Raw genomic sequence first — 13,475 nt, 5'->3', positions numbered from 1 at the left:
AGCCACGTGAAAATGAGGAAGAAGCTCCTGGCATCAAATCACTAATCTCAAGCACTATAGCCATTTGGGGAGTAAATCAACAGATGGAACACCCTTCTTTCTGGTTCTACTTCTCTCTGTAAGATGTGCCTTTCAAGAAAAAATGAACCCTTCTTAGAAAAAGCATTTTAATAAAAACATATGCTCATTTTAAACTACAGTTCTATGAACTGTTTGAAGTACTTTTTACAAAGAATATTATGTAAAAACTATTTTAAAATACAAAAACGAGACAAGTCTGAACAGATTCTACATTAGAAAATATACCTTCACACACTGTGATGGTTAACATGGTCACAGTAGGAGCAACCAGCAAGAATATTTTATACTTACCAAAATGACTAAGGACAGAGGACTGGGGTGCTGAAGGCTTGAGGTTCCAGGAAGTAGTAGTTGTGGGGGGGCTCGTACTATTCTGTTGTGAACTTGGGGTGGTGGTAAACTGGCCCAAACTTGGAACTTTCAACTGGTCCAAAATCTGGGAGCTACTGACGTTTGCCATTTTGGATGGTGCAAGCTCTCCAAATCCTGAGCCAAGAACGGATGACTTGAAGAGGAAATTTAAAAAAAAAACAAACAAAAAAAAATCTCAGCAACACATAAAATTTATGCCCTAGTCTTTACTACTAAGAATTAATTTACTTACTTGAAAGGCACAATTACAGAATGAGAGGGTGGAGCAATCTCCCGTTTGCTGATTTATTCCCCAAACAGCCATACAAGCAAGGACTGGGTCCAGCCAAAGCCTGTTGCCTGGGTCTCTTCTGATGGAGTCAAGGGCCCCAATTGGAGACATCTTTCTCTACCTTCCAGTGTGTTTGCAGTGAATTGGACAGGAAGTGGAGTAGCAAGAACCTGAACTGGCACACGGCATGATCGCCAGCAGCTTAAGCCCCTGCAAGACACTGGCCTCCTGCTCTAATCTTCAAAATAACCAAGTATAATGTATTTTAGAAACTCTAATCTTAAACAGCTGAATCAGTAACTCTCATTAGAAAATATTCCATAAAAACATTATGCAGTAGACTAAACAAATGCAGCAATTTCTCTTGATTCTGATGAAGGTCAAAGCAAACAGCAGTATTTGCCACACATCTGAAGAAATTAAGTAAGGGCAAAAGGTCATAGTAAAGGTCATATTAAACTAAAAATGAACACATGCAAATGATTTGACAAAAAAAAACCAAATTCTTAATTAGTAAACAATACCAGTCATCTTCAATGATTAAAATAGGTTTGGTAGGGCCCAGCGCAATAGTCTAGTAGTTAAATTCTTGCCTTGCAAGCCCCAGGATCCCAAGTGAGTGCCAGTTCATTTTCCAGTTTGTCCACTTCCCATCCAGCTCCCTGCTTGTGCCTGGGAAAGCAGTGGAGGATGGCCCAAAGCCTTGAGAACATGCAACAACGTGCTGAGATCTGGAAGAAATTCCTGGCTCCTGGATCAGCTCAACTTCATTTGTTGCGGCCACCTGAGGAGTGAACCAGCAGATGGAACATCTCTCTCTCTCTCTCTCTCTCTCTCTCTCTCTCTCTCTCTCTCTCCTTGTCTCCATAAATCTGCCTTTCCAATAAAAATAAATACATCTTTAAAAAATGAAGAAAAAAAATATTTGTTCACAGAGAAGATCAGCCATGACATTATCGTATAGGATAAAACAGTTCATTGTATTTAAAAAGCTAATATTCTAAAATCAAGACACTAAAGTCCTTACATTTGAGACTGAAGACTGTGGGGTCAATACATGTAACTTAGAAAGGCTGAGAACACCAATTCTGCTCGTAGGTGAGCACAACACTACTCCTCCCTCATCTGCTCCACGGTGATTTCCAAGAGGAAGGTTCAAGCACAGTGTTACATAAGAAGATCACGTGTACACACAACAGGAGTCAGCTTCTTCCTGGGAAGCAGCTCAGTCTCGCAGATGCCACTTGAGAAGATAGAAAAAGGTCAGCAACTTCTCAGAGTGGCAATGACAGTGTAGGGGACAGAGCCTCTGGCACCAACTACACCTTTCAGGGCTCCCGAGATGGGTCCATTTGATGAGGAGCAGGAAGTAGGAGATCAAACTACATCTTTTGGCAGAAGTGTCAGAATGGAATGAAATGGATCAGATGGGTAGCAAGCTTGGGTCATGAACTGGACCATTCCTACCCCCTCCCCAAGTAATACAGTCTGCATACCTGTCCATCAACGGACCCCAACCCAGGTCATACTCTCCTTCAGGGGGGAGTGAAGACTGATGTCACGTGGTCCCTTCCCTTCTCAGAAGTAGAAACCTCTCTCTCCCTCCCTTCCTCCTCTGCCTACTATTTCTGTGAGTTCCTCACCTTTGAAATAAGCTTTGTAAAATAATTTTTTTAAACACTGTGAAAAATTTTTTTTGCCAAACACATTTATTCAAAACCAAAATCAAAACTACTTTGCACTCTCAAAAAGGTTAGCTCAAGAAAGTTTAAATACTAATCTGTGAAATTTCTTTTATTAATAACCCAAAGCAGAGGTTAGTATTGTAGCAAAGTGGATTAGGGGCCTCCGGCAAGGACAGCAGCCCATACTAGAATACTAATTCAAGTTCTGGCTGTTTGAAAAGGCAACAGAAGATGGCCCACGAGTCTGGTCTGCACCAGGACAAGGAGTATCTGTGCTCCAAGCTTCTACCTGGGCCAGACCTGGCTGTTGTGGCCATCTGTGGAATGAAGCAGGAAATGCAAGATTTCTTTCAAATAAACCTGCTCAAATGATGGCTTCTCATACTTCACTATCTCTATTTCCTCATGCAACAGTTAGTCTTAGCAATCACACTATCTGTATATTTACAGTATCATGAAATCACTGATTCAATGACTACAGCCTTGCCCTAAATATAAATATCACTTAGTTGAGGGACTCTCATTTTCATCTACAAATTCAAATAAATGGAGCATGAAGCCAGCACTGTGGGATAGCTACTTAGGCCTCCATATGCTGTACCAGTATCCCATTAGAGCCGGTTCAAGTCCTAGCTGCTCCACTTCTGATCCCATACCCTGCTACAGAGCCTGGGAAACCAGAAGAAGATGGGCAAGGCTTTAAGGCCCTGTACCCATGTGAGAGAACCATGGAAAACTCCAGCTTTTGGATGACCCCAGTTTCAGCTTTTATGGCCACTTAGGGAGTAAACCAGCTGATGTAAGATCTTTCTCTCAGGTCCAGCACGGTAGCCTAGCAGCTAAAGTCCTCGCCTTGAACATGAGGAATAGCATATGGGCACCGGTTCTAATCCCCACGTCCCCGTTTCCCATTCAGCTCAATGTCTGTAGCCTGGGAAAGCTGTTGAGGACGGCCCAAAGCTTTGGGACCCTGCACGTTGTGGGAGAACTGAAAGAAACGCTGGGCTCCTGGCTTTGGATCAGCACAGCTCTGTATGCTGCAGCCGCTTGGGGAGTCAATCAACAAATGAAGATCTTCCTCTCTGTATATTTCTCTTTGCAATAAAAATAAATCTTGAAAAAAAAATTTTTTCTCTCTCTACAATCTTGCCGTTTAAATAAATGAATCTTTAAAAAATAATAGATCAAAAAACTTATTAACATGCTTATTCACAAACATATGCAACAAACACAGGGACCCAAATAGATACAGAGTAAAACAGAATTGCCAATTATCTCTCCAGTATAATATTGAGACCAGAGGTTGGTCATGATATTAACCAACGTATAGGTAGGTTAGTAAAAATTCAAGCTCCGCAGGAGATTTACATCAACACACTGGAGCAGCATCAATTCCAGGGAACCTCGCTGGAGGATCTCAGCTTCTGGTCCACCACAATAATTAATAATGACTACCTTTGGTAAACGGGGTGAGCTCTATGTGATTGGCCAATAGTTAAGATGAGGATTGGGATGCCAGTACCTAGATTACAGTGCCTGCACTAAAGTCCCAATTCTACTCCTCATTCCAGCTTCTTGATAATGTACACCCTGGAGGTACCAGTACTTGACTCCCTGTCACCTGCATGGCAGATCTGAATTACGCCCTGACCCAGCCAAGCAGTCATGGCCATCTGCAGCACTCATGACAAAAGCCTCCATTGCTCCACCCACCATACAGAGGTAACCATTTCTGATTTCCCTCTAACTCTCCTTTGTAGGACCTCTCACTGCCCCTCAATCGAAGTGTGAACTATGAACTCAGTGCCAAACGAAGATTCTAGCAAATTGCCAAGGAGTTCACAGCTTTACACCATTAGGAGACAAAAAGAGAATATGGGAGTTCAGTCAAAACACAAAGGTTTTAATTAGACCTTTCAAACCGAAGATGAAACCATGTCCATTTCAAGCACTGAAACTAACTCAGTGACACTAAATATCCTAACTTTCCAAGCCCGAATGTGACATGACTACATGGAGCAGAAGATAACAATGAAATCACAGATTTTTATTTCATTTGTACTAATTTAAAAGACAAAGAGGAGAGAAAGAAAGAGACCAACACAGAACTTTCACATCACTGGTGTCATCCCCAAAATGCCCAAACATCAGGGGTTACACCAGACAAAATCAGGAGTCTGGAATTCAACCTGGATCTCCCATGTATGTGGCAGGAACCATACCACCAGTGTTCACGAGAGCAGGAAGCAGGAATCAGAAGCAGATCCAAGACTCGAATCCTGGCACTCAGATGGGATACGGGCATCACATGGAGCGTCTTTCTCATTATCATTTTACAGACTGACTTATTTCAAACGCAAAGTTGAGAGGAACAGATAGGAAAGTACTGTCCACCCACTGCTTCACTACTCCCCAGATGGCCACAATGGCCAAGGCTGGGTCTCTGTCTATCCAGGTCTCCCATGGTGCATCAGTAAGGAGGTGGACAGAAGCGAAGCAGCTGGGATTGAATCAGCATCCAAACAAAATGGCAAACTAACCCATGATGACACACCAGCAGTCACCCCAAGGAGCATCTTAACAACCATATCCAACACACACACCCCAAAGCTAAGGAAAGAACAAATGATTTGATCTGGCAGGGAAGAAAACTCCTTCTCTCAACAACACATTTCAGCATTTAGCTGAAAAATCAAAATAACCATCATAAGTGATGGTCTGTTCAATGTCCTATCAACCTTCCCTCTGACAGCGGAATTTAGAAAAACTGAGCAGGGATTTCACTTCCTAATATTCTGGAATAAGCTATGCTCTAAAAGTTCTTTCTGATAGCAGTGTGACATTTCTCAGAAGTCAGAGGCAAACATGCAGCACTAAATGACACCGTCTCAATGAAACAATGATCATCTTTATGACATCATTTGGGATTTAAATGGGAAAAACGCCCAATTTTATAGAATAACAATGTATATAAAACACAAAATTAGATTTTGAAAGATTTGTTTTTGTATGATTTTGTAGGAAGCTGACTTGTATGTGCATAAATAGAAAATAAAATTTTAATAAAGAAAAACTTGAAAAAAAATCACAGAAAAAAAACTGTGAGCAAAGAGACATTTTCAATGTGAAGGACCCACAAACTGAAAAGAATTCAATGTATCAAAAGGAAGCACTGTCCAGAAAACTCAGTAGCTGCTTTCCACATGGAATCATCAGATATGTGCTTGGAATTTATCACATCACTGTTTTCTGGATGGAGATCCTGTTGCCAGTAAGTACATTCCTTGAAAGCCCGACTGAAATGGCAGTGACTTACCAGCCTCTGAGGAGAGTAGGAGTTGGCGGCCAAGGAGCTGCCAGTCCCTGGTGCCATCTGAGTGTTGTGTTGAGAATTGGTGAAGACGAGGGCTTGGCTAAAGCCCTGCTGCTGTGAAGCTTCAAAGGAGCTGGCTTCTGAAGCTTGGCTGGGAGGAACAGACTTCTGCAGCAAGGCCACCAGATCAATACTGGGCAGACAAAAAGCAAACAAGGAAAACAATTTGCAAGCAAACCTTACAAAGAAACGAATCTGAAAAGTGAACCAAAAAACAAATTTATACTAAAAATTATCTACAAGAAAATAATCTTTAGAAATGGCTCAAGGGTGGTAAAAAGGACTGCATTGGGGAGACACACACACACACACACACAGAACCACAAAAATCAAAGAAAGCTCTGGCAAGAAGGACAACAAAGACAAAAATTGGGAAAATTTCATTGAATAACACTCACAAATAATTAAAAAAAAAAAAAATAAGAGAGAGAGAGACAGACAACTTCAGGACCCAGCACAGTAGCCTAGCCTAGGATTCCATATGGGCGAGGGTTCGTATCACCATGGCCCCACTTCCCATCCAGCTCCCTGCTTGTGGCCTGGGAAAGCAGACAAGGACAGCCCAAAGTCTTGGGATCCTGCACCTGAGTAGGAGACCTGGAACAAGCTCCAGGCTCCTGGCTTCAGATCAGCGCAGCTCTGGCCTATGTGGCTGCTTGGGGAGTCAATCGATGGATGAAGATCTTCCTTTCTTTTTCTTTTTTAAAAGAAATATATATATTTTTATTTTGAACTTTTGAATTGTGTGTTACAATTTCGTATAGACTGGGATTCCGCCCCCCCCCCGACAGATTTTCCCCATTTTATTACAGTGGTATAATCCTGTTGTTCTAACTCATACCAGTGGTTGACCTTGTTTCATGGCTTCTCAATTATGGAAATGTATAATGATGGAGTACTGGAGTCTACCATGTTCAGATGTGGGGGTATAATGCAACATGCATCCCTGCTTCAGATGAAGGATGGATTCCCAGTGAAACTGTTGGAGAAGTGTAGACAATGGGATGCTGGACTGCCTGACTTTGTAACAGCAATGTTGGAGTACACTTAAATACGAGACAGATGTTCCTTTCAGTCTCTCCTTTTTGTATATCTGACTTTCTAATAAAAATAAAATAAATCTTAAGAAAAAAAAAAAGACTGCTTCATGTTAATGTGAAATATAATGTATTACAATGTTCTTCAGGAAAAATGGGTTTAAGTCAAAAGGGAACTGCTAAACAGAAACTTTATGCTTTTGCTTTATGTTTATGCTTTTCATTTTCATGAATGCATGAATGCATTTTGTAAATATAACCTCTGCCAATTTAATTCTTCCAACATAACCACTTAAGAAATGACTGAAGCACTGTCAGCACACACCAAGTAGGAGAATTACAAGTCACACTTTAGAGAAACGGGGAACACCACACTTCGAAATGAAGACACTTATCCTGAAGGAAAACATCTCAATCATGGCCTGAAAAGTAACATTGGTAAAAATGTGTACCTTTGCCCAGGTGTGGTCTGATTCTCTCCTGGAACAGATGAGGAAGTGAATACCTTTGTTTCAGAAAGCTGTAGAAGAGTTAAGAGAAAAAAAAAAAAAAAAGAGGGAGGGGTTAGTTAACTCAATCTGTAAAACCAAAAAGATCTTGGAATTCCTAATAAAAGATTCATTCATCCTCAAAAATTCACATACAAGGTGTTTTAAGATAAATAAAATACATGAGTGTGACATATAACTTTATCCAGGTGAAGAAAATTTTAAATTGCAAAGTCTACAAAAATAATTTATCAGGAAAACGGTGACTTCAATGGAAAGCAATGATAAAATCAAGGTCCAAGTTCCAGTCTCCCTACTGTGTCATTACACAAAACAAAAATAAAAACAGCAAAAACCTTTGCAAAAGTGAAATAAGACACAGGTGGGACCAGTGCCATGTCATATCAGGGTAAGCCTCCACCTGTGGAACTGGCATTGCCTAAGAGTGTCGGTTTAAGTAATGACTGCTCCACTTCCCACCCAATTCTCTGCTTATGACCTGGGAAAGCAGCAGAGGATGGGTCAAATCCTTGAGCCCCTTCACCCACATGAAGACCTGGAAGAAATTCTTGGCTTGAAATTGATTCAGCTGCAGCCGTTGTGGCCACCTAGGGAATGAACCAGCAGATGATAGATCTCTTTCTCCTTTTAACTCTGCCTTTCAAATTAAAAGAGAGAATAGATCGGGCCCAGCGCAGTAGCCTAATGGCTAAAGTCCTCGCCTTGAATGCCCCGGAATCCCATATGGGCGCCGGTTCTAATCCCAGCAGCTCCACTTCCCATCCAGCTCCCTGCCTGTGGCCTGGGAAAGCAGTAGAGGACGGTCCAAAGCACTGGGATCCTGTGTCTGCATGGGAGATCTGGAAGAGATGCATGACTTCACATCGGCTCAGCTCCAACTGCTGTGGCCACTTGGGGAGTGAACCAGCAGATGAATGATCTCTGTCTCCCCTCCTCTCTGTAATTCTGATATTTCAAAAAAAATAACTAAATCTTTTTTTTAATTTTTTTTTTCTACAAGGGATGTGAAAGCAGCATGCAATCAGCTCACGTGGCACCGCTTCCAGCACATTCAGCAAACCATCTCCTTGATCCACAGAAAACCACTGTGAGAAGCTGGGGCCTGGGAGGCAGTGCCACAGCCCCCTAGGGCCACCTGGTCTAAAAGCGACAAAAAGGTCTGAGGGAAATCATGGCTTCCCTGCATCACCAACAGACAGGACACAGGCCTTGCTCAAGTGACAAAGCACTGTCAGACGCAGGGAAAATGGTCACCTGTGCAAACAGCAACACTGAGCCCGGAAAAACACCCTCCAGAGGATCAAGCTGCCACAAGATAGCAGAGCACCAGTTCAAGTCCTGCCTGCTCTGCTAATGCCCCTGGGAAGGCAGCAGCAGAGGATGGCTGGTCCAGGGAGTCACTCGGGCCAGTGCCAACCACATGACAGACCAAGATGGAGTTGCTGATTCCTGGCCTCAGCCAGGCCCAGCCCTGCCTGCTGGGGTCATTGGGGAAACAGAAGATAGAAGGTCTTTCCATTGCCTTCAAATCCATCAATCAAACATAACGCTGGCAGAGTTCAGAGGACCATTGGTGGAATAGTGGGTACTCACCAGGCCCACAGATCGCCTTGCCCCCACATACTCCCACATGCCTACTGTTCTGGGCTGAGGCCCTGAAAACCATGCCTCTTCTTCCTTCCAGTTTCTGTTTTCACTTGTTCCTTAAGTGCTGAACCTGTGGTCTGCTGCACACGCTCGATGGAGTCAGCCAAACACTGCCCTCCAGGGCACAGTACGTAACGGGAAATACCAAACCAACTTTGTCAAAACCGCACAGGTCCAGCAGGGAACCCCGCAGAGAGCCCCTAGGCCAGCTGCCAGCAGGCACTGAGAAGGTGCCGAGGGACAGGTGTGGGAAAGCTGCAGGGTTTTCAAGGGACGGCACTGGACCCTCCAAACATGGGGAAGCGCTCTCCACAGCTGCTCTCCCTGCACTATCAATGACCAGGGCACCGACAGTCAACGATCACTTTCGAATACAGGGGAAATAAATAAATCTTAAAAAAAAAAAAAAAGATACATGTCTTTTGGTGATGTTGCTATGATACAGCAAGTAAAGCTAGCACTGATATTCCATATGGGCATCAGTTATAATCTAGCTGCCCTAATGCACCCTTGAAAACAGAGAAAGATGGCCCTGTTCCTCAAACACTCCCACCATAATCAGTGGTCCAAAAAGCATGCATACTTCTCAATGATGTAAACATCATCCAAAAAAACATCCATAATTCAAAATGTTTAAAGATAGTACAGAAAAATGTTTGGCAGTATTGTTAAAACACACCCACATACCAGCAGCCCACATCAAAATGGGTATAGAGTGTCTTGCTCTGCTTCCTATTCAATATAACTTCCAGCGACTGCACATGGCTGTAAGGCAGCAGGTGGCTTCCCAAGTAGTGGGGTCCCTGCTAGCCAGGGGAATTCTTAGCTACTTGTTTTTCTGACCCAGGCCAGCCAGCTGTTGGAAAGAAATTGGGTAACAAGCCAGATGCCCAGAGGCTCCCTCTCCCCAAAAAATGTTTTTCAAAAAAATACTATTTGAAAGAGATGAGTCTGATCTGTGACCAGACACTTACATCCTCAGTCCAGTCTTCCGTTGTCCATTCCTCCACAGAATTCTTCCAGGCTCCTGTCAACAAATGACAACAATCAAATTGCACAGCACAAACTCACATGTGGTCACACTACAAAAGATTTTGTATTCTATATTATCTCCCTGCTCCTCCCCAAGTCATACACAACGTAAATCACAATCCCAAGAACATGAGATTTTTAACAAATTCTCACTACAGTCAGTAATATTTTCCAATACAACTTAGTTAGATCCTGAGTATGCCAGGTCCCTCCAATTTAAAGTTCACAGAATATAATTATAAATGGAAATACATCAAGATACTAACTATAACCATCCAGAGAACTCAAATTATAAATGGTTCTCTTCCCGTCACTGGAAGAAAACAAGCAACTGACACTCAAACTGCTGGCACTACTGCAAGGAGGTAAAGGCCACCACCAGTATCCCACACTAATATTGGTTCCAGTGCCAGCTGCTCAACTTCCGATGCATTTCCCTGCAAAGATGTCTGGCAAGACAACAGATGATGACCCAAGTACATGGGGAACCGCCACTAATGTGGAAGACCAGAGAAGATTTGACTGCTGCCTTTGGCCTGCTCGATCGCTGACCATTGCAGACATCCAGGGATTAGACCACTAGATGAATTTCTCTCTTTCAAATGAATAAACAGAAGTGAAAGAGAATAGAAGGTGATAAGTGATCAGGTTTAATTTTTTGGGAATCACATTAACCTAATTGTTCACAATAAAATGGTGGGGGTGGGTTAAGATGCCTGCTCCCCTCTCACACTGCCTCAGTTCAATTCTTAACTCTTGGCTCTGGATCCAGACTTCACCTTCCAGTCAATATCAACACTGGAAGAAAAAAAAAAAGGTTACAATCCAGGTGGAAGGCCTGGATTGAGTTTGGCCTCCTGGTTCTGGCCAAGCCCAATCTTGTCAACTGCCTACATTTAATAAGTTACTCAGCAGATTAGAATGAAAAAATAAAGGGGGAGGCGCAGAAGGGGGAGAAAAAAGTCAATAATCAAAAATTGGATGTGTTTATCAAACGGCTATAAAAACATATTACAGGGCCCAGCGCCGTGGCCTAGCAGCTAAAGTATTCGCCTTGAACGCGCCGCAATCCCATATGGGCGCCGGTTCTAATCCCAGCAGCTCCACTTCCCATCCAGCTTCCTGCTTGTGGCCCGGGAAAGCAGTCAAGGACGGCCCAAAGACTTGGGACCCTGCACCCGCATGGGAGACCTGGAAGAGGTTCCTGGTTCCCAGCTTCGGATCAGCCCAGCACCGGCCTGTTGCGGTCACTTGGGGAGTGAATCATTGGACGGAAGATCTTCCTCTCTGTCTCTCCTCCTCTCTGTATATCTGACTTTGTAATAAAATAAATAAATCTTTAAAAAAAACATATTACAAATATTTGATTTCTTAAAAGACCGACTTATTTTGGAAGTCACATTTTACAATTAGAAGGAGGGAGGGAGAGAAGGACAGTGGGGAGAGTGTAAAATCTTCCATCAAGTAGAAGGCCACAATGGCTGGGTGGAAGCTGGAACCAGGACCTCCACCAAGGTCTACCTCGCGAGTACAGGAGCATAAGCACTTAGATTACTTCTCCCAGGCAGGGAGCCAGATTGGAGGTGGTACAACCAGGGCATAAACTAGTGCCCAAATGGGATACTGGTATGGGAGACAGCAAGTTTACCCGCTATGTCACAACACTGGCCACCTGATGGAACTTTCACTAGCTAGAGTTGGTAAAAATGAAAGATAATTTAAGCATATTAAATAAATAAACTGAAAACAAAACATCCATACCTTTGTAAGAATTATTGTTTGGCAGATCCTGAACTATGCTGTGATCATTGGATGCCAGTTCTATACACGAATGTAAAACGCAAAATTTTAGCATACAACAAAGTACACCTCAGAAGAGAAATTGGCCAGCATTCACATAAATTACAGCCTGATGCTATGATTGTTCCGCTTTATTATTATCAGTGTTCATCATTTACTATGTCTCAATCATGAATCAATCCTTGTGAAATGCATGTACTTAATTATGAATGGAAAAACAGTGTATATGGGGTTTGGAACGCTCTCTAGTTGCAAGCCTTCCCACTAGAGGTTTTACAACACATTCCCTATTGAGGATGGGAGATACAGGAAGAACAACCTATTGTGTCCATACTGCCCCAAGTTTTATTGCTCTTCAACACACGTCTTATCAACCACACTCAGACATTCCCAGGTTTACCAAGCTCCCTTAAAAAATGTCTAGCAGTTTGGCAAGTTAGTTTTCCTCAGAAAAAAAGGTTTGTACACACTGTATCTGAAGTCAGCTTTCTGGTCTGCGAAGCTGTGGGCTGGGATAAGACCTCTGTCTTAACAACAGCAAAGTACCACTGCAAAAAATGGCATCAGCTAATGGAATCCTTTCACTATATTTTCCAAGAAGCTAATTTTGCTTAGCTAAATGTGTTTCCTCAAGAAATTTGTTACTGGGCCCGGCGGCGTGGCCTAGCAGCTAAAGTCCTCGCCTTGAACGCACCGGGATCCCATATGGGCGCCGGTTCTAATCCCAGCAGCTCCACTTCCCATCCAGCTCCCTGCTTGTTGCCTGGGAAAGCAGTCGAGGACGACCCAAAGACTTGGGACCCTGCATCCGCGTGGGAGACCTGGAGGAGGTTCCAGGTTCCCGGCTTCGGATCGGCGCGCATTGGCCCGTTGCGGCTCACTTGGGGAGTGAATCATCGGACGGAAGATCTTCCTCTCTGTCTCTCCTCCTCTGTGTATATCTGGCTGTAATAAAATGAATAAATCTTTAAAAAAAAAAAAAAAGAAATTTGTTACTGTAAATTACAAAAAGGAGGAGGGAAAGGAACTAGAAAGGTGAAAAAAAGGAAAGGAAAATAAATGAAAAGCAGCTAATGAGTTAATTCAACATTCCATAATTGCTTGATTTTTTAAATTATCAGACAAATAAATTCACTAGACATAGAACTTACATACTTTTGTTCAGATGTGATTTTACCCCACTTTTTACAAAAACTATGTATGACATTATATGTGACTACGTACTTTCCTGCTCAGAAATTCTAGCTTTTTGACCATCCTCATTAGCACATGGAATTATTAATTTTCTCATAGCCAATTTCACAGACGAATGGTACCTAATTATTACTTTCATTTCACAAGCTACCAGTGATAGAATATATATTCTGTGGGATTATATGCCATGTTTTACCATCTTCTTTTATGTTGCATCTATTTTAGTCTTTTCATTTTCATTTAGTGAACATTTTATTCTGAAATAATTACAAAGTCATAGAAAGTAACCTCCCACTCAGAATTCTGAGGACTATATCTCACATAATTATAAAACTGTAAAAGCCAGGAAACGAATATATTTAGTGTGTGTGTGTGCTTCCATGTCCTTTTTTATCATAGTAAAAAACAGATTAAACAGAATTTATCAATCAGGGCCCGGCGTGCTAGCCTAGTTGGCTAACGTCCTTGTCTTGC

The 13,475-nt window shown here is 42.5% G+C and overlaps 1 protein-coding gene and 2 non-coding genes across 6 annotated transcripts in view; all 3 read right to left on the bottom strand.

Annotated features, from left to right (window-relative positions):
* Positions 1 to 13,475, bottom strand: part of UBAP2 (ubiquitin associated protein 2) — an 82,763-nt gene that overhangs the window by 19,751 nt on the left and 49,537 nt on the right. For 3 of the 4 annotated variants that reach the window (XM_058672939.1, XM_058672942.1, XM_058672940.1), the window contains exons 9-13: positions 11,769 to 11,828; positions 9,950 to 10,002; positions 7,272 to 7,339; positions 5,726 to 5,915; positions 373 to 586 (exon numbers count right to left, since the gene is read on the bottom strand). In XM_058672939.1, coding sequence (XP_058528922.1) covers positions 373 to 586; positions 5,726 to 5,915; positions 7,272 to 7,339; positions 9,950 to 10,002; positions 11,769 to 11,828 — 585 coding nt within the window. The remainder of the gene's footprint in view (positions 1 to 372; positions 587 to 5,725; positions 5,916 to 7,271; positions 7,340 to 9,949; positions 10,003 to 11,768; positions 11,829 to 13,475) is intronic. The other variant, XM_058672941.1, reaches the window with a different exon arrangement.
* LOC118759950 (small nucleolar RNA SNORD121A) lies at positions 5,584 to 5,664 on the bottom strand. The gene has a single exon (XR_004996488.1). It is a non-coding gene; the product is annotated as a small nucleolar RNA SNORD121A (small nucleolar RNA).
* Positions 9,221 to 9,354, bottom strand: LOC131481979 (small nucleolar RNA SNORA71). The gene has a single exon (XR_009246684.1). It is a non-coding gene; the product is annotated as a small nucleolar RNA SNORA71 (small nucleolar RNA).

The sequence above is a fragment of the Ochotona princeps genome, chromosome 14 (assembly GCF_030435755.1).
Source record: "Ochotona princeps isolate mOchPri1 chromosome 14, mOchPri1.hap1, whole genome shotgun sequence".
In the NCBI taxonomy this organism is placed as follows: domain Eukaryota; kingdom Metazoa; phylum Chordata; class Mammalia; order Lagomorpha; family Ochotonidae; genus Ochotona; species Ochotona princeps.
This window is presented reverse-complemented; position numbering and strand designations above follow the sequence as displayed.